The sequence below is a fragment of the Barbus barbus genome (assembly GCF_936440315.1).
Source record: "Barbus barbus genome assembly, chromosome: 35".
NCBI lineage: Eukaryota > Metazoa > Chordata > Actinopteri > Cypriniformes > Cyprinidae > Barbus > Barbus barbus.
The window spans coordinates 7,127,315-7,150,938 of NC_136763.1; the positions used below are offsets into that span (position 1 = coordinate 7,127,315).

At 36.1% G+C, this 23,624-nt stretch overlaps 1 protein-coding gene across 1 annotated transcript in view; it reads left to right on the forward strand.

Annotated features, from left to right (window-relative positions):
• Nucleotides 1-907: 907 nt before the first annotated feature.
• LOC306854870 (collagen alpha-1(VI) chain-like) overlaps nucleotides 908-23,624 on the forward strand; it is a 38,585-nt gene continuing 15,868 nt past the window's right edge. The window contains exons 1-25 of the mRNA XM_079393150.1: nucleotides 908-1,162; nucleotides 2,320-2,449; nucleotides 4,113-4,313; nucleotides 4,395-4,554; nucleotides 4,884-4,997; nucleotides 5,819-5,839; nucleotides 5,937-5,957; nucleotides 6,045-6,089; nucleotides 6,249-6,302; nucleotides 8,396-8,440; nucleotides 8,548-8,574; nucleotides 8,719-8,745; nucleotides 8,841-8,885; nucleotides 10,097-10,150; nucleotides 11,451-11,513; nucleotides 11,674-11,736; nucleotides 11,930-11,983; nucleotides 12,102-12,137; nucleotides 12,267-12,329; nucleotides 13,667-13,729; nucleotides 17,016-17,078; nucleotides 17,176-17,238; nucleotides 17,336-17,386; nucleotides 17,823-17,858; nucleotides 18,697-18,759. Coding sequence (XP_079249276.1) covers nucleotides 1,075-1,162; nucleotides 2,320-2,449; nucleotides 4,113-4,313; nucleotides 4,395-4,554; nucleotides 4,884-4,997; nucleotides 5,819-5,839; nucleotides 5,937-5,957; nucleotides 6,045-6,089; nucleotides 6,249-6,302; nucleotides 8,396-8,440; nucleotides 8,548-8,574; nucleotides 8,719-8,745; nucleotides 8,841-8,885; nucleotides 10,097-10,150; nucleotides 11,451-11,513; nucleotides 11,674-11,736; nucleotides 11,930-11,983; nucleotides 12,102-12,137; nucleotides 12,267-12,329; nucleotides 13,667-13,729; nucleotides 17,016-17,078; nucleotides 17,176-17,238; nucleotides 17,336-17,386; nucleotides 17,823-17,858; nucleotides 18,697-18,759 — 1,650 coding nt within the window. The 5' untranslated portion in view covers nucleotides 908-1,074. The remainder of the gene's footprint in view (nucleotides 1,163-2,319; nucleotides 2,450-4,112; nucleotides 4,314-4,394; nucleotides 4,555-4,883; nucleotides 4,998-5,818; nucleotides 5,840-5,936; nucleotides 5,958-6,044; nucleotides 6,090-6,248; nucleotides 6,303-8,395; nucleotides 8,441-8,547; nucleotides 8,575-8,718; nucleotides 8,746-8,840; nucleotides 8,886-10,096; nucleotides 10,151-11,450; nucleotides 11,514-11,673; nucleotides 11,737-11,929; nucleotides 11,984-12,101; nucleotides 12,138-12,266; nucleotides 12,330-13,666; nucleotides 13,730-17,015; nucleotides 17,079-17,175; nucleotides 17,239-17,335; nucleotides 17,387-17,822; nucleotides 17,859-18,696; nucleotides 18,760-23,624) is intronic.

Sequence of the window (23,624 nt, forward strand, 5' to 3'; positions counted from 1 at the left end):
AGAAGGGAGTGGCGCTATTTTTGCCGTTCGTATGTTCCTCTTAATTCTTTCTTTCTCCCTGTCCTCTCATCAATTGGTCTACAAGTAGATGAGATGCAGATGTGGAAAGACCTTTACCCTCCCCCTCTGGAAGAGAAAAGACATGTCAGATGTCTCGCTTATTCATTATTCTCTCTCTCTTTCCCTCTCCTTCAAACTCTTCACCTCTCAGCTCTTGACAATTGTGTATCTTTGAGTGCACTTTTATAACCTCTTATACACACATTTCATCACAAAGACTACATCACTGACAGCACGGCTCTTTCTGCATAACCTCATTAAGATGGCTCATTCTCTCCCACAGTACGACTCCGAACAGAGTATCATTCTGCTTCTACACATCCAGACCGCAGTGATTCATGTCGCTTGCACGTTCACACACACCAGAGTGTAACCCATTTAGTTTCCAAGGTAACCAAACTTTATGAAAAAAAACCAAAAAAAAAAAAAAAAAACTAGTTAGTTTATTGGACACAATTGGTAATTGATATACAGATCCAATAAAGAAAAAAAATAAATAAATGAAAGAAACAAGTCTTGAAAATATATTTTCTCCCAAATTGATTTATGATTTTATAATAGTAGAAATATTTATTTATAGCCTAATTTATAATATATAAATATAATAAAAAAACAATAAGTTTTATTTTGGTTAGGGTATTTCCAAATTATCATTATTCAAACAAAGCGTTTTCAAACAAGATACTTAAGGATTAAATAGGCTATAATCAAGTACGTATTGATTTTGAATATACCTCTCGTTTTTTCAAGTGTTTCAGGGCCTTACATCGGTGTGCAGCAGTAGGATGAAGCCCTGAAGTAGTGAAGAGTGAACCTCCCTCCTCCTCCTCCCTCTTGCTGTAAGGCGTTTCATTCTGCTGTGCGCTCTGAGCGGACGCGCCACCGTGCCACTGTCCGCCACTACATCTTACCCGAGCCTATTTTCATATTTCATCTGCAATCATATCGCTCCTTCTGTTCTGTGTGTCCCTCAACCTCAGTTTGCACGGTTAACGTGCAGTAACATCAGGATCAATGACGCTTAATGGATATATATTGACCGCTCTGTGCGCACTTTGGGGAGGGATCAGCGCTCAGGATGTCCAAAGAGTCTCCTTCAGAGGTAATTATAAATATTTTTTTCCGTCCATGTTGCATTGATTGTCTTATTTGTAAACGATAAATATGTTTTGCATGTTCGGTATTAATGCTGTCGCTATGCGTAAAAATCGGTTATAAGTTACATGATACTCAATGCAGCTGCAAATAATCAATGGACACATTCTGCACTATATGGGTTTTCTATGCATTTAACGTTTGCTCTTTTGTTATAGCTAATAAGCATAGAAAAACGTTATAAAAGTTATATAGAGGTGTTTGGAATTAAAGTATGTGATATTGTGTTGTGAGTGGAATCATAGAAAGGTATAGGCTATAGTGCCATAGTTTAATGAGTTACAATAGTATAGCAACTCCCAGATTGAATCTAATTAATGGAAAATGACGTATCCATCCATCAGGAGATACCTATGATGATGTGATGCTGCTTGTTTCAAAGTATATGCAGGAGATTATTATGTTTGATGCACCAACAATGACCAAAATGATGCTTCAAAGCAAATGAAATCAGGGTAGTGAGTTTATTTTTGAGATGCAACTTATGTTTATGAAGAACCCTTGTGCATCGTTGCAAGAAAGGCCTTGGTTTAGGCCACATTTATGGTTCTTCCTATATAATCGGCACTTAAGTTGGTAAAAAAGAGAAAAAGATAAAGATAAAATCATTATTATAATTGAGTAAATCTTATTTGACTGTCCCAAAAATGGATTTTGAGGTTAATTTGGTTAGGTAAACATTTTGTTGGGCAGTTTATTTTATAATTGACATCTTTTTACATTTGTAAATCCTGTATACAGTATCAGACATTTTCATGCTGTATTCAAATGATCTATAATGTCACATGACTACAGGGTTTAGGTCAGGTGATGCTAATTTCTCAGATTGATAATGGAGCAACAACTTTATCACCCACCAATAGGGGGAGCTCATTATTTTACCTAACTAACCATAATTATCATGACTAGGAGGTGATAGATAAAAGTAAGTAAACATTGAAAGTTAATATTTATATAGCATTATGAATGAATGCATTGCTACTGTTTACACAACTATTTTCATGCTGTTTTTTTCTAGCTGATATTTTTCCTGAAATCAAGTCCTGATTGACTGGACCCATTAAGAACAGATCATTTTGTGATTCTCCTTCTGTCTTCCTGCAGAGTGTCCTGTGGACTTGTTCTTTGTATTGGACACGTCTGAAAGTGTGGCCCTCAGAGCCAAACCTCCAGAGTTTTACATCAACCAGATCAAGTCCTTCACAAAGATGTTCATTGATCAGCTAAAAAATCTGTATGCTATCTTTAAATGACATATTCTGATTGATGTATTTAAAATATCTTGACCAAGAAATTGAGCATTTATCGATTTATATCATACCTAGCATATGCTTTAAAAGGTTAACAAAGTATATCATAGAAAATGCGGATTCATAATATGGAGCCTCCCTTTGGTGGCTGCCATGTTGAGATCACATGACCAGGCCAAACAATATTTATTTACTTTTTTTTAATTGCATGATGCTGCATACTATCAAGAGTATGGAGTCAATTTAATGCCACATATATATATATATATATATATATATATATATATATATATATATATATATATATATGCAAAAGAATAAAGTTTTGCAAAAGAAAAATAAAGTATTGTCCTTCACTGTGAAGGACAGGCTGATTTTGTTTACATTATGTTGTGCGCATGAGTAGGCCTATACCTAATAAAACCACTGCTTAAACTGATCTCTAACTTCTTAAACTTTGGCAAACTACGTTAATAGTAATCCCATTTAGTTTACAAAACAACATATATTTTAATGTAGTGAAATAAAAGGAAGCAATCAACTTCACATACCTGGAGTCCACCCGCAGGCCTCCGCTCTGCCATGCTGACTTTCAAACCTGTTGCGATCTGCATCTCCAGCTAATGACGTGGCTTTGCGTGTGTCCAGGCCCGCTGAACACGCCCCAGTTTCTTGACTCCGCCCCCCCTGGTCTAAACAGTGCCTTGAAGTGAAACGCACAGAAAGTGAAACGCAAAATAAATGGAGCGTTGCAAATGAATTAGTAGGTGTGAGCATGGAAAATATGTTGCAGAGATAAAATAGAATCAAAGTTCATAAGCTTCTTATACAACTGTCATTGATTTTTGCAATGAATTATATCTTAATTCTTGGAATTCTTTATTTTTGTTTGCAAAACAGTTTTTTGCTCAATACTTTATTTTTCTTTTGCAAAACTATTCTTTTGCATATATATGTGGCATTAAATTGACTCCATACAAGAGGTGTTATTTAGCATTTTTGCATGCTATTATAGTTTTTATTAATGTTTTAAATTAGCTTTTATTTTTTTATATTTTCAGTTTGTATTTTAATTCGACTTTTTAGTAGTTGTGTCATGTGCATTTGTCATTATTACTATTATTATTATTATTTTCAATTATTATTGTTTTAGGTTAAAAATTTATTTTAAATAAATTATATAAATATTTTTAAATAATTATATTTATAATTTTATTATAAATTAATTTTATTTCAGCTTTATTCAGTAAACAAAATGTTTTTAATAGTTTTGGTTTTATTTTACTTATCGATAATATTTTTGGTCAGTGCTTGGTCAATGTTTAAACCTTTAAAAATGAGTTTACGTGCATTTTTACTTTATTGCTTTGCTTGCTTTTTTAACACTTTAGATTAGGGAACACGTATGCACTATTAACTAAGAATTTTCCTTCATTAAACTCCTAAATTGCTACTTATTAATATTTGCTGCTTATTAATGTAGAATATGGTCATGCAGAATAAGGCATTAATATCTGTATAATAGGTACTAATAAATAGTCAATATGCTAGTAATATGCATGCTAATATGCAACTAGTTAATAGTGAGATTTGGTCTCTAGAAATAAAGTCTTACCAATCTGATAATATCTGTTGTGTTGTTGCCAGACCACAACCATGTGATCGCAGTGTGACGTGGAACTCTGGAGCGCTGCATTACAGTGACGACATCGAGCTAGTGATGGGACTAGTTGACCTGAACACAAGGCGTCTTGACCTGAAGGCGGCCATTGACAAAATCAAATACATTGGCAAAGGAACGTACACCGACTGTGCCATCAAGGAGGGTATCTCTGAGCTGCTCCGAGCGTATGTGAAATTCGCTATTACTTTAAACGTCATTTCAAAATATGATTTTTACAAATACAAGTCACATGCATCTGTCTGCAGGGGCTCCCATTATCATGAGAATAAGTACATAGTGGTGGTCACGGATGGCCACCCTGTGACCGGCTACAAGGAGCCATGTGGTGGGATCCAAGAGGCTGCCAATGAGGCACGACAACATGCCATCAAAGTGTTCGCTGTGGCCATCTCACCTGACCAGGAGGTACCGTCCAGATGCTACTTCAAGTTTTTCAAATGCATTGCATCATATTTTCTGACGTGTATAAGATTGAAGCATACAATGGGTTTTTAGTTAGATACTGTGTGACTTTTTTTGATTTGAAACACATAGCAAGTAAACAATATAAAAAACTCAGACATCCTTTTCCTGTGTAAGTGGGCGACCATAATAAGCAGCAGTGTGGAGTAGACATGCCGATGGTCAAAAGTCTGGTCACACAAGAAAACACGAAATGTGATGCTTTTTATGATAAATATATTGTAATTGTATTGGGACAAACAATGATTTTCTTTGAATCGTCTTCTTCTCAGGACACCAGACTCTCTGTCATTGCCACAGATGTGAGCTACAGACAGAACTTCACCGCTGCAGACAACTCCCGCTCCACACAAATGAGCACTATAAAATCCATCATCAACATGATCGTGAGTGTCGTAACACAAACTCACCACAGCAGTGATGTTTACGTGGTTTTCCTGTGGATTTATGGGTCAGACTGACACAAACACATACAGAATTGATTTGTCTGAAGATAAAGGATTAGGAACTTTGCATGAAATTGCATAATTATATTTTTATTTGAGAAAAGAACTATATACACTACTGTCCAACATTTGGGTTGAGTAGTTATTCTTATTCTTATTATTTCATTGAAAGAAATTAATACTTGTATTTTGGACTCATTAAATTGATCAAAATTGCTATAGACATTTTATAATTTTTAATTTCTGTTTCAAATTATTGCTGTTGTTTTGAATTTTCTATTCATCAAAGAATCCCAAAAATACTGGTTTTAAGCAGCACAAATGTTTTCAGTATTTATAAAATTAATTTTTTAGCAGCAAATTAGCAGATTAGAATAATTTCTGAAGAATCATGTGACACTGAAGAGTAAAGTAATGACTGCTGAAAAATCAGCTTTGGCATAATAAATTACATATTAAAATATAAAACAGTTATTTTAAATTGTAATAATATTTCACTTATATTTTTACTGCATTTTTGATCAAATAAATGCATACTTGGTGAGCATAAGAGACTTCTTTCAAAAATATTCAATTTTTTTGAATGGTAGTGTATATTGATAAATCGATTCTATGTTCGATTTATACGCTCAATGTAGTATTTATTTATTAATTCAGATTTCACTAAACACTTGAGGGTTTTTCAACCTTGAGCTCATGCCAATTATGTGTGTAGATTTTATCTAATGTTGTCCTCTCCCCTTTTTTGCTTTTCATTCTAGACAAACGAAACAAAGGATGTGGTATGTGGCTTTTCCATAGCTTTTGTACATTTTTATGCATCTTATTTTTATTTTGTACATTAGGATATTAATGTTGTCTTCTCAATCTTTCCTTCAGTGCTGCTCCTTTGACTGCAACGTAAGTAACATTACTTGCCTAACCCATGCAAACAGATCTTGTATGGATGTTTTCGGTTTTTAACTGTTTCATGCAATATTTTCAAAGGCTCCTGGAGGCCCTCTGGGACTCCCTGGTGATTTGGGACAAAGAGTGAGTATTAAAAAATAATTTTTTATGTCTTTATGTTGCCTCTTCATCCATACGCATAGAAACCACCTGTTGATCCCTATGAAATGTTACACGTGTTCATGTTTAATTCACTCTCAGCATGCACAGACAACTGTGGCCTAACCTTTCCTTTTCCTGTAGGGAGAGGATGGAAGACCAGGCATGCCAGGAGAGAAAGGAGAAGTTGGTCCTCCGGTAAGTATCTACTATCTGCTTTTAGATATACTCCTGTTCAGAAGTGATAGTGGGTGTTTGTAGTACATCTGACATTTCTGACCTCCTCCATTCTGTTTCTGATCCAGAAAACACTCAAGATCAATTGTAATGCTGAACCTTGATGTTTAAGCAAGCATTAATGTTATTATTGCTTATATTTAGATGTAGGGATTTGAAAAACTCTTAATCTTAACTATTAAACTTTGGCATAGAACTTTTCGACTTAAAATATTCAACTGGCAGATCATAAGATGCCAAATTTTTGTGCTGTCAAATGATTAATCACGATTAATTGCATCCGAAATAAAAGTTTTTGTTTACATAATATATGTGTGTGTGTGTATGTTTATATAAATACACACATATTATATACATAATAAATATACACAGAACACACACATGTATTATGTAAACAAAAACTTATTTTGGTTGCGATTAATCGTGATTAATCGTTTGACAGATCTACAAGAATCTGGTTATTTTTTACAGAATTAATAGAAGTGAGGTGTCAGAACTCATGTCTAAAAGCCCATTCACACCAAGGATGATAACTATAAAGATAATACAAAAAGGTAATGTTTTAAAAATCATTCTATGATTCTATAAGAATAGGGATGTTCACACCACAACTATAACCATATGTGACCCTGGAGCACAAAACCAGTCTTAAGTTGCACGGGTATATTTATAGCAGTAGCCAAAAATACATTGTATGGGTCAATATTATCAATTTTTTTTATGCCAAAAATCCTTAGAAAAATATCATGCTTTAGGAAGATATTTAGTAAATTTATTTCCGTAAATATATCAAAACTTCGTTTTTGATTAGTATTATGCATTGCTAAGGTGATAAAAGTGATTTTCTCAGTATTTAGATTTTTTTGCACCCTCAGAATCCAGATTTTCAAAGAGTTGTATCTCGGTCAAATATTGTCCGATCCTAACAAACCATACATCAATGGAAAGCTTATTTATTCAGCTTTCAGATGATGTGTAAATCTCAATTTCGAAAAATTGACATTTAAGACTGGTTTTGTGGTCCAGGGTCACTTTCTTTTCCAGCTGATGAATGATATAAACATTGACAACCAATCAGAATCCACCTGACTTTCAAAACTGCAGTGTGCGCTTATTATAAACAGAACGATATCATGCGCTGGTGTGGACTCTAAAATAGTTATCTTAACAGATATCGTTCTAGTTTTTATTGTTGGTGTGGCCGGGCTTTTCTCTAATACTAAGAATTTTTCATCTTAAACGAAATGTGTGGTCACATTAGCATTAGCAAAGAAGTTTTCTGTTGGTCAACGCCAACTTGAACCGTTTGCGAAATCTGCATAAGGAAATCTTTCACCCTCACACAAAACTCGGATTTGATAAATACGTTATTTAAATGAATGAATTTTGCCTGTGAAAAATTAACGAAGAACACACCTTAAGAACAAGTCAAAATATACAGGTGAAAAGTCATGTGCCTCTTATTGTGCTGATTAATACTTTTCGCATGGCTATGAGATCATTGCGTCAAATAAATGTTCCATGTGTCCCTGGAATTTTGTTGATAATCCAATCAAAGCAAAACCCTCGACTGACCCCGAGGTCTTTCATCTTCTGCAGCTGTTACAGTCTCAACAATCTGTCCATTTTTTTTTTTTTGCTGGTGGACTTCCTGTCTGCCATATGCGCAGAATTTTACAATGTTTGTTAAGAGATTTGGCCCTTATAAGTGTCATAAAAGATGCACACACACCCACACACTGGAAAACATCAAGCTATGCTATTAAACAGTGTATGGTGACTGTGCCAGCTATTCTGTTATTTTACAGCAATTGCTGATTGTGTGGACATAACAATAATTACAGCATACAGTTGACTCCATTAAGCCCTATAGGAATGTTTTTCTTCAAGATATTATCTTGATGACTTTAATTTGCCTTGTTTTGCCTCGTTTGGTTGATCTTAAATGGGGTTTAGGGGTTTAGAGTTCTTTGCATTAGTGATTTATATCACAACCACATCCAGCAGAGCTCTTTTTGGCTTTGTCTCTGATGTTTCTTTACTTCTCCTATTAGGGAAATGTTGGTGATCCCGGTCCTGTCGGTTACCAAGGAATGAAGGTCTGTCTTCCGCTCTCTCTCACAAATGTTTACATTCTGTTTATATTACAGTTGATTTGTTCACTGTTGCTGAAACGATAATCTATACTCTTTTCCTTTCCTTCCAGGGAGACCAAGGAATAAGAGGTGATAAGGTAAAAGAAACAGAGCTTCCTTGTAGATTCAACGTTTTTTTTTTTATCAAAAGCACATTCCAAGTGTCTGCAGTCGATTATTTTATCTCATAATTCATTCTGGAACTGCAATATGTCACAAATACACTTTTGTTTTATCTGCAGGGAGAGAGAGGTCATAAAGGCTTTAAGGTGAGCTTGTTTATTAGCAGTCTCTTTAGTTGTTGAGTCTTACCCATTTTCCCAGTTGTTTATCGTACGGAATTGAATCTCAATTATACTTTTAGGGAGACAAAGGTCAACATGGTCTTGATGGCGTTGATGGACGTAAGGTAAGTGCTTATGTCCTCTTCCTATAGGACACAAAAACAGCCTTTTAAAGGCATAGTGCACCTATAAATTAAGATTCTGTAATCATTTACCAAACCTGTATAATTTTTCTTCTTCCATGGAACAAAAAAGAGAAATGTTGCATAATGTTCGCTGATATTTTCCATATATTAAGAGTAAATGGAGCCAGTGACCTCCAAAGTCTAAGAATGGCTAAAAAAAACTTAATGAATGTATGAATAAAATGGCTAGAGACAAGAATTGAAAATTAGATCATTTAAATCTGAAAATCTTTCTATAGTTTTCAAACTGTTCATAGTTTTCAAATGTTACTTGTTTTCATGTACATTTATTCACCAGGTGTGATGTTAGTAGATAATGATTTACATTTTGGTCTGTCCTTCATACAAAGCTTTGAAGATTTGGAATATAGTACACAAATTGCATGGTACATCTTTGATTTTTTCTGTTGTCAGTACCGCATCCCCTTTGCTTTCATTGAGCATAAAAAAGCAGTGTGAATATTCTGCATAATATCTCCTTTTGTGTTCCATGAAAGCATAAAAGTTGAACAGGTTTCAAATTACATGAGGGTCAATAAATGAATTTAATATTGAAGAATAATACGCTGCTGTTAGATTTGACGTTATTTCTCTCTCATCTTCCTGCACTGCTTTCTCTGGCATCCTGTGTCAGATTTCAGGTTAACAGTATGTGAACAATAGATACCAAAAACATTGCATGCATCTATGTGACACTTATTCTATTTCGGCTTTGTGTTTTTTCTTAAGTGTGACTGTGCTTTGGGAAACAGCCTAGTCTTGTGTCTCTGACCCTTGGCTTGACTTCGTCTTCATCGTCGGGTCATTTTGCTCCTCAATTAGTTCTCAACATGTACTGTAACACTTTCCAAGGCATTTTCCACTCAACAAATCACTGTCCCTTGACTTCCCTCCCCCATCTGCACATGAAACATCTCAGATCACACTAAAACTTTATCATAGTGTGATTTACAACATGTATCTCTTGCTGTTTTTATTTTCAGTCTCCTTTGCATGCAATCTTGTTTTGTAATGCTCTCTTTAGTATTTTATTTCTTCACTCTTTCTTTGCATGATGTCACCCTCGAGCTAATTAAATGCAGTTAAGGATGTTTGACTCCCACCATAAAGAAAAGTGTTTATGTTTTGTGTGTTTATATTGTATTTCATAGGGTGAGGCAGGATTCCCTGGCCTTTCAGGCTGCAAAGGGTCACCAGGGCCAGATGTAAGTATAACTGTTAAAAAATATATTTTTTAGAGGAAAAAGTGTGCATCATCTGCACTTCTTATATTATATTATATTACATTATATTATATTATATTATATTATATTATATTACAGAAATCACATTCTGAGTTTCTGAAAATTGTATTGTATTATTTTATTTGGAGTTGAAATCAGATGTAAAAAATTCCATAAAAACTCAACTGCATAGGTTACATGAGGCATATAGTTTAAACCATTAAAAAAAATTTAATAGAAATTTTTAAAAGGTGTCAGAATCATATTTGTGTTGATCTAATCCTAGATTCTGCATATTAATTTTCTTCATATTCAATATTCAGAAAACAATTCTTAATATTTCTTACATTTAAAATGATCTTGTTTACATATTTCTAAGGAAAAAAAGACAAAATTGTAATAAAGAAAATATTTTTAGCCAAGCAACATTTACAATCTTTATTCTTTCCTATATTTCTAGTTTCTTGTACCATTAAATGTATTAGTATCACATGTGTGGATGGCAATATGCATAATGAGATTATATGCAGATGAAATAATGCATAAAAAAATCACATTGTAAACTCCATTTATGGTTATTTTGGCAAAAGAATTTCACTTGTGCATGTATGTTTATAAATCTGCTGAGCAGGATTCATAAAGTGAACTATGTGCAGGTTAGAGTGCAAAAATATTTTACCTAGTTGTTTGCAAAATCGTCCTTTTGTGCATAAACATGCTTTTAGGATGGAAGGTTTTATACTTGAGTGTTTACAGGTGTTTTGTATATGGACTCACATGACTGTCTACCAGCTGAGTGCATGTTTACATCAGATTACTTTGATCCAGATGCATTTAAGCTTCTGTTGATCCAAATGCATTTGAGATTTATAGATATGAAGTTATTATATTATAAGATATTAAGTATGTTCGTTATAGATCCACATGTTTAGATATCAGAATCTAATTGGCTGAGTTGGATCTCATTCTCATATAAAGCACCACCTCGATAGGACTGTAGATGTCCCCGCCCCTTTGAGCAATGTTTATGGGCTGTGCAGTGTGTCAGTCAGTTTCACAAGCGTCTGTTTCCACTCAGCCTGCTTCTGGAGGCCAGGGAGTGGGATGTTTGCCTCTTGAGCAGCCAAACATTTACCAAATTTGACATCCAAGCTGCTTTCAGAACTCTGCACAGAGTTTGTACTTTGTTTACATTCTGTTGTGAAGAATATGCTAAAAGACAAGTAGTATATTTGGTTGTTCTTCATTATTCATAAATAAACTTTGTTATTTGATTTGGTAGGGCTTGCAAGGAGAACCAGGTCCCAAAGGAGACCCCGGCCAATATGGACCCAAAGGAGAAAGAGTAAGGGTTTTAAAATTAAGATTATGTTAGAAATCATGATCAGACAGCAACAAGAGATCAAGAGATCAATGTGTGATATTAGCTTTTTGTAAGTAATTTCCAGCAGTAAAACATCTTTAAGCTTAGAAACATTTCTTCTGGGTTTGATTGTTGCTTTCAGGGAGATCTTGGCAAAGACGGTGAACCAGGAAGACCTGGAAACTATGGATCTTCAGGGCCGAAGGTACAGAGGAAGATTTTGATCTTACATTAAACACAGTTTTACATCATGACTTCTGACTAGTAAATGCAACATAGCCTTTGACATAGGTTAGTTATGATTCACTAATGCTGTTGTTTGACTTTATGGGGTTTTACAGTATAACTAGTTTCAATGGACATTGGCTCATCTGCAGTCTTATTGTTTGTTGTTTCAGGGAGACAGGGGTCCTCGTGGACCAAATGGCGATAAAGGCGAGCGAGGAGATGACGTAAGTGTTTTCACTCTTTTTTCACAGACTTGGATTCTTTACATTCAGTGGAGTAATGTGTGACAGACCTGCTTTTAGTGTTATCTAACAGTTTCTTCCATTTCCTGTTCGTTTTTAGGGACTACCAGGACCAGATGGCCCAAGAGGAGACAGAGTAACCAAGCATTTATATTTTCTTCTGTTTTAGTGTGAATGGTTGTGTTTTATGCTGTTTGCAGATGTGGGTTGTTTTATATGTGAGGGTCAAAATATGCAGGTGATCTGATGTGTTTTTCTGTTATAGGGCACATCTGGTGAGAAAGGTGAACAAGGTTCCCGTGGTAACAGAGGGCCCAGAGGCGACCCTGTAAGTATATGTCGCATTTAGAAAATATCCCACAATGCGTCTCTTCCAAACACAATGGTAAAACCCTGGCAAGGTTGAAATATTTTCCAGATATTTTTTTCATTGAAATAACACATAAATGAATTGCTCACAATAAAGTACATTTCTGTTTGATTCCACAGTAGCTATGTTTCCATCCAAAGATTCAAATTAAACTTATTTACAAAAATGGAATATCGCATAAAACATTTGTGAATTAAGCACCGTTTCCATCCAACAACTCACTTCCCGGTAAACTGGCACTAAATATCACTAAGAAAACTAGGAGAAGCCACTGAATATGATCATTTTCATATATGAAAAAATAGTTGCACCTCAGAGCGAGCAGACGAAACACAATAAATGCAGTCATTGCTTTCGGAGGTGGATGCCAGCTGTTTGGGAAGGCAGTCGTGTAAGACAATTATAAATAAATACTTTGACGACGGACATTTCAGAACGACCATAACTACATAGCCTAGATGCTGTGAATGAGATCGGTCAGCTGCTAGTCAAGTTATACCGCCTCATAGAGCAAAGTCACATGCATTTTTCCATGTGCATTTATTCGGTAAATGTGTTTCCATTGTAGTTTATGCACATTTTTTCTAATCGGATTAAAAGTTTATCCTACTCAAATGTGCGCATATGTTTTTTATGCACATTTTTAGAATTAATGCGCATCTTGGTGTTTCCATCCAGCATTTGTTTATGCGATATTCTAAAATGTGCATAAAAATAGGTGGATGGAAACATATAGTGACTTGAGACACAGTATTCTCATTAATAAGTGGTTCTTGTTAATCAAATACACATTTTCATAAATCAACCATATCTGACATTCAATATATGCACAGATGTACAGGGGTGGCCAAAATGATTAGAACACTAGTATTTTCACCATCTCAAAAATGGTTTTAAGTCAGTTATTTCTATCTTTTGCTGTAGTAGGACATATCAGTTTACATTTCCAAACATTCATTTTGCCATTAATTGTAATAATCCAGAGAGATTTTTGTTTGCACAAGGAGTCTGACAACAGAGATCTGATCTCATCATCATCTAGTCTATCTGGAAAGACATGAAGAAACAGAACAAACTGAGACTGACTAAATCCAGAAGAACTTTGTCAACGTCTAGATGGTGAAAATACAAGCGTTCTAATCGTTTTGGCCACCACTGTACATAATGTCTGTTTCATACAAGTTCAATAGATATTAATTGTGCATGTTCTGTTTGGTAAATTGTATGACAACTTATGCCTTCAGTATTTATGCACTCTATTGTGAAAGAATGATACAAACTTCTAACTCTGACAGGGTGAACCTGGGCCCCGGGGTGAACAAGGACGTGAGGGGTCAGCAGGGCCAAACGGAGATCCGGTGAGTGAGTGACGAAAACCATCATGAGTGGTATACAACAGATTTTGAGTGTGTAAGAGTGGGTCCTTCAGCATTATCCTGCTTGAACTCAGACATTGCAGGAGTTCAATCTTCTAAACTCAATCCTTTTATCATCTTTATACACTTTCTTAAATGTGAATCCATTATTATACATTTCAGAATTGTGTAGTATGTAAGGCATAAGAGCTTGTACAAGGATGAAAGCTTATGACCTCAGGACACAGGCATTCTGAGAGGCCCTCTGAAATCTCTGAGATCATTGGACCTCTGGGCTGTGTTAGGAGGTAACTTGAGGAACAAAGAAATACCGCCAGTGCTTCTGCCATTTGTGATGGTTTGGGCGGTGGGAGGAGAAAGAACGAAAGCTATATATGTTGACAAGGTCAGATGGACTCCAGATGGACGATGTCAGACCAGCTGGGCGAGTTCAAAACTGAGCAGCAGATACAGTTCAACACATGTATTTTAATACATAAAATCATACAAATGTTCTTTCCTAACAGGAATATCTTACACTCTTTGTAGTAAAAGATGACGTTGTTTGAGTGTCTGAAAATAATTTAAACTGTAAGTTCTTCCACCCAGGCCCTAATCACATAAAAACATAGATCATTTCAAATAGAAAAGCACTGCAAAATCGTTTTTTTGCAGAAAGAAGGAAGACATAGATCATAGTAAGTATAACCAGTAAAAGATAATGTACAGTCATTATTATAAATTACACCCTGACTAGGTGATCTGGACCACTTCCACCATACTTTGGTAAATCATATTTATGAGATAAAAAGTCAAAATAATGAGATGAAAATTTGAAATTATGTGACATGAAAAATGTAACATTTAATGTCATAATGTCATGTCAAAATTTTGACTGGTAAACTTTTCAACACATGATTAGGACATTTTATGTTGATATTTAAACTTTTTTCATTATATTTGCTATTTATTTCATAATTATGATTTACTAAAGCATGTTTTTTTCTTACTTGGCGGAAATGGGCTCCCTCCCATAGACACTGAGAGAAATCAGAGGGGTCTTGTATTACTCTAAAGGGGTTTATTTAACAATAATGACTCTCTGACTGTTAATTATCCAACTTACCATACAGCTTCTTAAAAAAAATAAATGTGAAATTAAATTAATTTGTGATTTTATTTTATTTTTATTGAAAACTAATTTTGTGGAAAAAAAAATTCTTAAAAATCTTTACCTAAAATCTTCTTTAAAAAACAGTTTTGGTGGTCTTATCTTGGCCAGTCTGGGAAACCAGTTGAGATGAGCAAACCAGCTTTGAGCTGGTTTAAGGCAGTTTTTTTTTTTTTACACAGGGACCACGTGAATAAATTGTGTTTATCACAAGACAAAAATTATTGTCTCAAACAAAGTTTTGGCTAGTTTTGAGGCATTGAGTAACATTCACTAGAATGGTTCAACTTTAGGAAGGACATTAAGAATGATTACACATGCCAGACCTGACTCAAGATTTCCTGCTGAAACAAGCTAATCTGCTGAGATTTGGACCTAGGAGTCTTGAGGCTTACAACATCATCAGCAGCTGCACCACAGAACTCCATGCATGCTAGTTCTGTCAGCACTTGACTTCTCTCTACAGCTCTTGTAAACTGCCAGGCCAACTGCGAACAGACCAACAAATTTCCGTTGCTTCTCAGGACTCTAAATTTCCTGTGCAGCTTACGTGAGAGCGTTCAGAGCATATACGTGCCCGAATGGTTCCTCAGTGTCATGGTTTTCTCAAAGTCATCTGTTGTTTCTCAAAAACAGCTGCTCTGTAGGCTCTCACATAATCTTCGTTAGTGACTAGCGAGGACTGCCGTTATCCCAAAAATGCTCAGTGTTGTGCTCAAAGTTACCAGCGAATCACAAGTTTTACTTTTCGCTATGAGTAACTCTCGGTTTTATTGTTTTTTTTCCTGGCAGAGATATTTTCCAGTAGAGTTGAGTGGGTGGGATGGGAAAGAACCGAGTGTTCAACTGGGTGGAAATCTGGATGTGTTTCTGAACTCATGAGCCACTGCTTTCTCAAAGCCTGTTTTTTTACTGATTTAATTTGCCCATGTGTCAGATTCCCCTCTTCGAAATGTAATGCTGCAGTAAATAAAGAAACAAATATATAACAAAATATTTTTTCTTTACTGAGTCATTTTCCGAAAGTATATTTTTAGTTGATGACTCAGAAGTCTAAGGCCAGCAACAAGCTAAATGCAATAATGTGATATGATAACTGTATGTGGTCATTTTGTCATGAATGATTCTCTGTCTTCAGTCTCCAGGCCCTTAACTCTGGAGTGACTTTTATTCTCCACCTTTAAAACAGACAGTTATTACAGTTTATTATAAAATAATGTTGCGTTAAATTAAAAATAAATAAATATGACACTACAATTTACAATTACAATTTAAAATAACAGTTTATTATTTTAATATACTTTAAAATATAATTTATTCCTGTGATCAATGCTTAATTTTCAGCATCATTACTCCAGTCTTCAGTGTCCCATGATTCTTCAGAAATCATTCTAATATGCTGATTTATAAGTGTTGGAAACATTTATGCTGTTTAAGATTTTCTGGGGCCTGTGATACTTTTTTCAGGATTTTTTAAATAAATAAAAAATAAAAAATAACTTTGTTTATTCAATGTAGAATTTTTGTGTTACAATATACCCTACTATTCAAAGGTTTGAGGTCAGGATTTTATTTTTTTAATGAAATTGATACTTTTATTCAGCAAGGATGTATTAAATGGAAAAAAATGAGTAAAGACTTATATTGTTAGAAAAGATTTTAATAAATGCTGTTCTTTTTTTCCGTTTTTTATTCATCAAAGAAAATAGTATCACAGGTTCCAAAAAAATATTTATCTACACAACAACAGTTTTAACACTTCAGTGCTGCATCACAGAAATAAATTATACTTTAAAGAATATAAAAATAGGAAACTAATATTAGAAGTTGCAATAAGATTTCACAATGTTACTGTTTTTTTGTATTTTTGATCAAATAAATACAGCCTTGATGAGACATTAAAAACATTAAAACATCTTACTGATCCAAACTTTTGAATGGCAGTGTATACAGTATTAATATATAATGTTGTTCTTATATCCTGACCAAGCAGGGAGATCATCTTAAACCAGCTAAGAAAACTAATTTAGAATGGTTTAAGAGTTTTTCGACCCAAACAGAGGGATCCTAATATATTCAAATACCTTCAGGAATATAATTTTTCCCCATTTCCAACAGGGTGAGCCAGGAAGGGTGGGGGCCCCAGGTTATCGTGGCGATGAGGGTGCTAGTGGGCCAGAGGTGGGTGATTTCAACTAGTCTTGATTACCTTTTAACTTGACTTGCTGCTGCATCTATGACTGACCCACATTTCCCATGTTGCATGTCTGTGCTTTAGGGAGCTAAAGGGCCCAGAGGAATCAAAGGGGCCCCAGGAGACAGAGGCCTGATGGGAGAGAGGGTGAGTTGACCCTGTTGATCACTAGAACTGGTTTTAACTAACCAAAGCCAGTTGTTCATTGTTTTAATAAAGTGATTTTTTTTTTTTACCATCTTAGGGTGAAGATGGACCACCAGGAAATGGAACAGAGGGCTGCCATGGTTTCCAGGTAGAAGACCTCTAAGTTTATTTAACGTCTTGCCTTTAAAGTCCGTGTGAACAAGAAGTTGCTGCCGACATCAAACTGAAATGGAATATTGAATAGAGGGAGGGGTTTTATTTTTGTGCTCCTCCTCTCATCTCTCACTCGCAGTAAACTAACGGTTGGAGGGGCATGGTTAAGCATATTCTGCCCAAGCCTCAAACAGGAGTGCCATTCCAGAGCTGAAGAAAATGATCAGATTTTGATTAAGGATTACCAAGACAAACATTTATTTTAATTTTTTTCAGTGAATTTAATTTTTTGCATGGAATAATTGTTCACTTTAAAACTAGTAATGTGCGCTAACAAAATGAATATTGTAAATTTAGATTTAATGCAGACTTTAAACTCATATCTAGTGGAGTATCTGTATTGTTTACGTGCATGTTTTGTGTAATTTTAGGGTTATCCTGGGCCCAGGGGAGATCAAGGAGTACCTGTAAGTATCCTGAACCCTACAGAAGATTTGTTTTTGAACACAACCCAATAGTGTTCCAAAAGTAAAAATCCCATTTATTTCTTCCACTGAGAAACTGATTTTGATTGATAATGAATAACACATTTAATTTGTTATGTGATGATACATGCTCATTTCATTTAAAACAAAAGAATTTTTCCAGTAAAGAATCAAATTATTCTGCCGAGAGATCCATTAATCAGAGTTGCCGTTGCAGAAAAATCTCCCACTCTCATAAATCATTGAGAATGATGTAATCCAATCTCCTTATGCTATCAAACAGTTAAATATTTGCATGTTTCAATATTTTGCAAGAAACTTTAAATGCATGATACTTTAGACTTATAATCAGTGTCTTAATTAGTTAAGTATGTGTATACACACACACACACACACACACATATCCCTATGGAAAAAAATGAATTGGAAAAATCCTCCACAACTGAGTTTATAATTCACGTCTGTGGTTATCATGAAAATCAAAATTATTTACAGATTAAAAGAAATCCTCCATATGGAAGATGATGTTAATTTTGAGAATGATTCATATGATTTATTAGTGGTTTTTATTAGCATGCCTAACTGTTGATTCACAATGTCTTGATTCATCAGGGGTTAGTGCATGTGTGACTCACAGCAGGGACTGTGTATCGCAATAGAAACACAACAGCTCATCTCTAGCAGATGTAAATCGTCTAGACTGAAGCCGAGTCCAGACGTTAAGAGGAGACAGTTGATGAGCTGACACAGCAAAGACAATTCCTCTCATCCTTCCTCTCCTTCTTCTCTCTTGCAATTTCTTGAACTTCTCACTTTCAAGGGTGGAAAAGGAACCCCTGGACCCAAGGGAGATGATGGAGAGCCAGGTGACCCTGGATCAGATGTGAGTCACGTTAGATGCATTTGTGCTTATCACTTTGTATCACTGTCTTTTCTTTCTTTTCTCTTCTTTAGCCTCGAGAAGTCCAAGTTTTTCATAGCGTACATTTCACTTTTCTCCTGTTTTCCTTCCATTTTGACCTGTTTTTCATGAAATTCTTCACTTCTAAAGGAATGTTCTGGGTTCCACACAAGTTAAACACTGTCCAAAGCACTATCATCAATGGTTTAAATCAGACATATGCAACTCTTTTGTTAAAATACTTGGCGGCATAAATGCAGAGTCATGCAAAGGAAAAAATTTGCATACACCATTGTGCAATTCTCAGTTTTTCTGCAATAAAAAAATAATAATAAAGTGAGCAATATTGTGCAGGTCATGTGATTTTAACATGGCTGCCCCATGATGCGACCTGCTGCACCTTAAATACAATTGCTTGTTAGGCTACTCTTCATTTTATGTGGTTGTACATCATTTTAAACACATTTTTAAAATGGAACTATTTATTTCTGCATTTAAAAAGGAAAAAATTACGAAATGTTTTGTGTTTGTTAAAGTGATAGTTCACCAAAAACGAAAGTCCTGTCATCATTTACTCACCTTCTTGTTGTTCCAAACCCATAAGACTTTGGTTAATCTTCAAAACACTAATTCATATGTTTTTAATGAAACCTTTAAGCTTTAGCTTCCGTGTGGAGGGACAGAAATTTAATAAAAATATCCTAATCCATGTTTGTTCAAAGATAAGCCAAAGAATTATAGGTTTGGAATAATGTGATAGCATAATTTTCATAGTGAACAATGAAGCACATATGTCATGAAGAGTCCTGGAGCCTCTCTCAGCGTTTTGCTCGCTGTCTCCAATGTTGAGTTCAGGAAGCAAAGTTTAAGGTCTTGATCTTTTTTAAGAAGACTATTTTTATTTACATTAGTTTTAAACAGTTAGAAAGGAAGCCTTAAGATAGTTGATTTGCCTTTTTTTCATGAGAAAATCACATCAGAGCCTTTTTTTTTTTTTTTTTCCCCAGTAAACTTACTCAGGGTAAACAACTTAGTCATTTTTGAATGCATGCATTAATGAACAAATCTTTCTAGAGGCGTGTAATAATTCAAATCAATCTGGATAAGCAAGATCGCTTGAGAGCAGAAATTCATTGGAAGTTCATGTTTAACACTTTTCTAAAGCCAACAGAGAGATCTACAGCACTCTCACAAAACAACATGTGCTGCAGAAGTCACAGGTTTGGGCACAGCGCTGCTTTTTGTGCCTGATGATTGATTTTAGATGGTGGAAATTGTGATTAAGCGGTTTGGATTTGCTCAATTAAATTAAGGTTCCTGCTGTCCGGTGAGATTTTCGATATGTTGTTTTAGAACAGCTAATAGGACAGTTGTTGTAGTGGAGGCATTATTGGCAAACATCTTGCACCTTTTTTGGCCAATGAACATTTTCAAGATGCTTGATTTAGCCACTGCAAAAACAGCCCTTTGAGAAGATGCAACGTCCATTTAGTACACTTTTAGGTGTATTGCTAGTACATAGTATTTGATTCAGCTCCTATGTTTAACATTTTGGCAGTCCATATGTGCTACAACCTGTATATGAATGCCGTAAATCATACAACTTGTGAAAGAAAGGTGTGCTATTACTTTTATAAGTAGACTTAATTTTTTTTTTGTGACAGATAATAAAACATATGAGAAAAAGGCCATAGACTTGCATGTGAATTGTGCTTGAGCCTCATCTATGGCTGTGTTTTTTTGTTGTTTTTGTTTTCTGATCCCACACATGTACAAACATCTGAAAGATGCAATTATTCTCTGCCCTGTCTGTATTTACAAGTGGAAATAATCTGATTTAATTCCAAAATAAACTTCTCTATCCATCTGGGTGGCCAAAAAAACACTATTAGCCTGGAAGCAAAGAGTTTGATCCTGTGCATTCATCGTTCAGACTTATTCCCATCAAGAGATGGAAGTCAGCGGGGACTTGACAGGAATCCCACAGCAGATATGATGGCTAATATTGTTGTTTACGTTGTCTAGCTGTGAGCTTCTGTAGTGCAAATGTTAGAGGAAACTGCCCACACGTTCAGTTATTTGATCATTCTGGCCATTTTGCATATCTGCAGGATTAAGATAGCAGTATTTTCCTCTGAGACAACGTTTTAACACTCAGCGGGTATATCCTGAGCCGTTTGTTTTGTAATCCCAAACTTGGATTCTAATGGAATAAATTGTACAAGAGCACAAAAGCATGGACTGCAAACTTTTTAATGTCACACAATGTATTTCACTTCCTTACATCTGGAACATATGTGTTGTTGCACTGGGCAGTATGACCCCATACTGTATAATAAATTTCTGACTAAAAAAGGATGATATCATGATATATACTGTGATATAAAATGTCCTTGAGTGGCGAGATGAATGTCATCTGTAAACATATCACACATGCTTATATCAGAGCTCTGAGCTCATGTTTAATTTTTACATCAAAACAATCTGAGTCGCTTCATTGTGGTGCAAAATGCAAAATGGCAATAACTACACATGCTCGCAAGCTTTCATCTTCAGTCATCTGGAGTCGATTTTTGGTGATCTAACGCCCAGACTGCTTCACTATTCATCACTGTGTTTGTCTTAGTCCATGCAAAACCAAAAACTTCAAGGAAGTGGTGGAGACATGCATATGTGGAAAGATTGTTTTGCAGCTGTTGGCTTTTCATGGTCCTTTCTTTAGAAATTATGTTCTAATTTTAAAATTACCGTTCTATCACACCAAAAGAGGAACATTGAGAGAGAGAGAGTTTTTTGTTTGTTTGTTGAGTAGTGATTGAGCACACACATGAATGTTTGGGCTCCAGAAAGGCCTTTATTAATCATACGGGATGTTTACATGCCACACACATTTTGCAGCAGGGTGTAAACTGTTTACACATAGTGATCTTTCTGTTAAAGTCATACAGTAGGCCTATACCCTTTCTGCAGACTTGGATACTGGCTGTGTTTGCTAAGGCAAGCATCACTGTTATTATTTCTTATATTTAGTGATTTGAATGAAGTAAACACATGCTGTTAGACTTTTTTGGATTAAGCAATTGGCTCATCCAAAGGAAACAATAAGTTATTTTGAACTTTTTATTCATCAAACAAATCTTGAAAACATGAATCATTGTTTCCACAAAAATTATAAGTAGCAACTGTTTTCAATAATAATGATAATAATAATAATAACAATAATAATACTAATGATAAATGTTTCTTGAGCATCAAATAGGCATATTAGTATTATCTCTGACGTCACTACCAGCGCGTCCACAGTATAAAGGGGTGCTGGGAAAATACGTCATTCACTTCTTCGTCTGAAGCTTGCGTCCGAAGCATGGCACCGAACCTAGAGGTAGCAACACCCTTGGTAGCAACGCCCTGTTCAAGTAGTATCACTGGGGATACATAGGTAGAGTGCGGCCCAAAGTGAAACCGGGGCCTGACCGACTCAAAAAATGGGTACGAAGCCGCAGCGTGTAACCCTTACCGTACAGGATTTTAGAAAGACCGCAAAACACTTGGTGTGCGATCTTAGCACAACGTGGCTTTAAGAAAGTGCACAGAGACTAGCATGCACACTTACCATAACATGGATTTGTAAATCCGTCTTTCCAGATGCTCGGGAGGGAGCAGCATGCTCATAGGTGACCCTCTATGCTGAGGGGAGCAAAGCTAGCTCTGCCAACAAGGAGAGCAACTTAACAGGGAGGCAGGGAGAGGCCTAACAACCTGAAGTTGCTGACTCACAGAGCTGAAATTCTTTCCAGATGCTCGGTAGGGAGCAGCATGCTCATAGGTGACCCTCTATAGTGAGGGGAGCAATGCTAGCTCTAACCTGGCAGAGCTCTGGAGAGCGGAGAACTTAACTCTCAGCACATACATAGATAGAGTGAGGCCCAAGGTGAAAAACGCGGCCTGTCTGACTCAAAGAATGGGCATGAAGCCGCAGCACATAACCCATACTGTACAGGATTTTAGAAAGACCGCAAAACACTTGGTGTGCGATCTTACCACAACGTGGCATTCAGAAGCTGAAAGAAGAGAGCAGCATGCTCATAGGTGACCCTCTAAGGTGAGAAGAGCAACGTCAGCTCGACCAACAAGGAGAGCATCGGAAGGGCACAGCATGCTCATAGGTGACCCTCTATAGTGAGGGAACAATGCTAGCTCTACCTTGGCAGAGCTCTGGAGAGAGGAGAACTTAACTCTCAGCGTGAGAGGGAACTCAGATGCTCAGAAGGGAGCGGCATGCTCATAGGTGACCCTCTAAGTTGAGGGGAGCAATGCCAGCTCGACCAACAAGGAGAGCTCAGGAGGGAGCAGCATGCTCATAGGTGACCCTCTATGCTGAGGGGAGCAAGCTAGCTCTACCAACAAGGAGAGCAACTTAAGAGGGAGAGGCCTAACAACCTGAAGTTGCTGACTCACAGAGCTGAAATTCTTTTCAGACGCTCAGAAGGGAGCAGCATGCTCATAGGTGACCCTCTATGTTGAGGGGAGCAATGCCAGCTCGACCAACAAGGAGAACTCAGGAGGGAGCAGCATGCTATAGGTGACCCTCTATGCTGAGGGGAGCAAAGCTAACTCGACCAACAAGCAGAGCACATAAGACGCCCAGAAGGGAGCGGCATGCTCATAGGTGACCCTCTAAGGTGAGGGGAGCAACGCCAGCTCGACCAACAAGGAGAGCATCGGAAGGGAGCAGCATGCTCATAGGTGACCCTCTATAGTGAGGGGAGCAATGCTAGCTCTACCTTGGTAGACCAGAAGGGAGCGGCATGCTCATAGGTGACCCTCTAAGTTGAGGGGAGCAATGC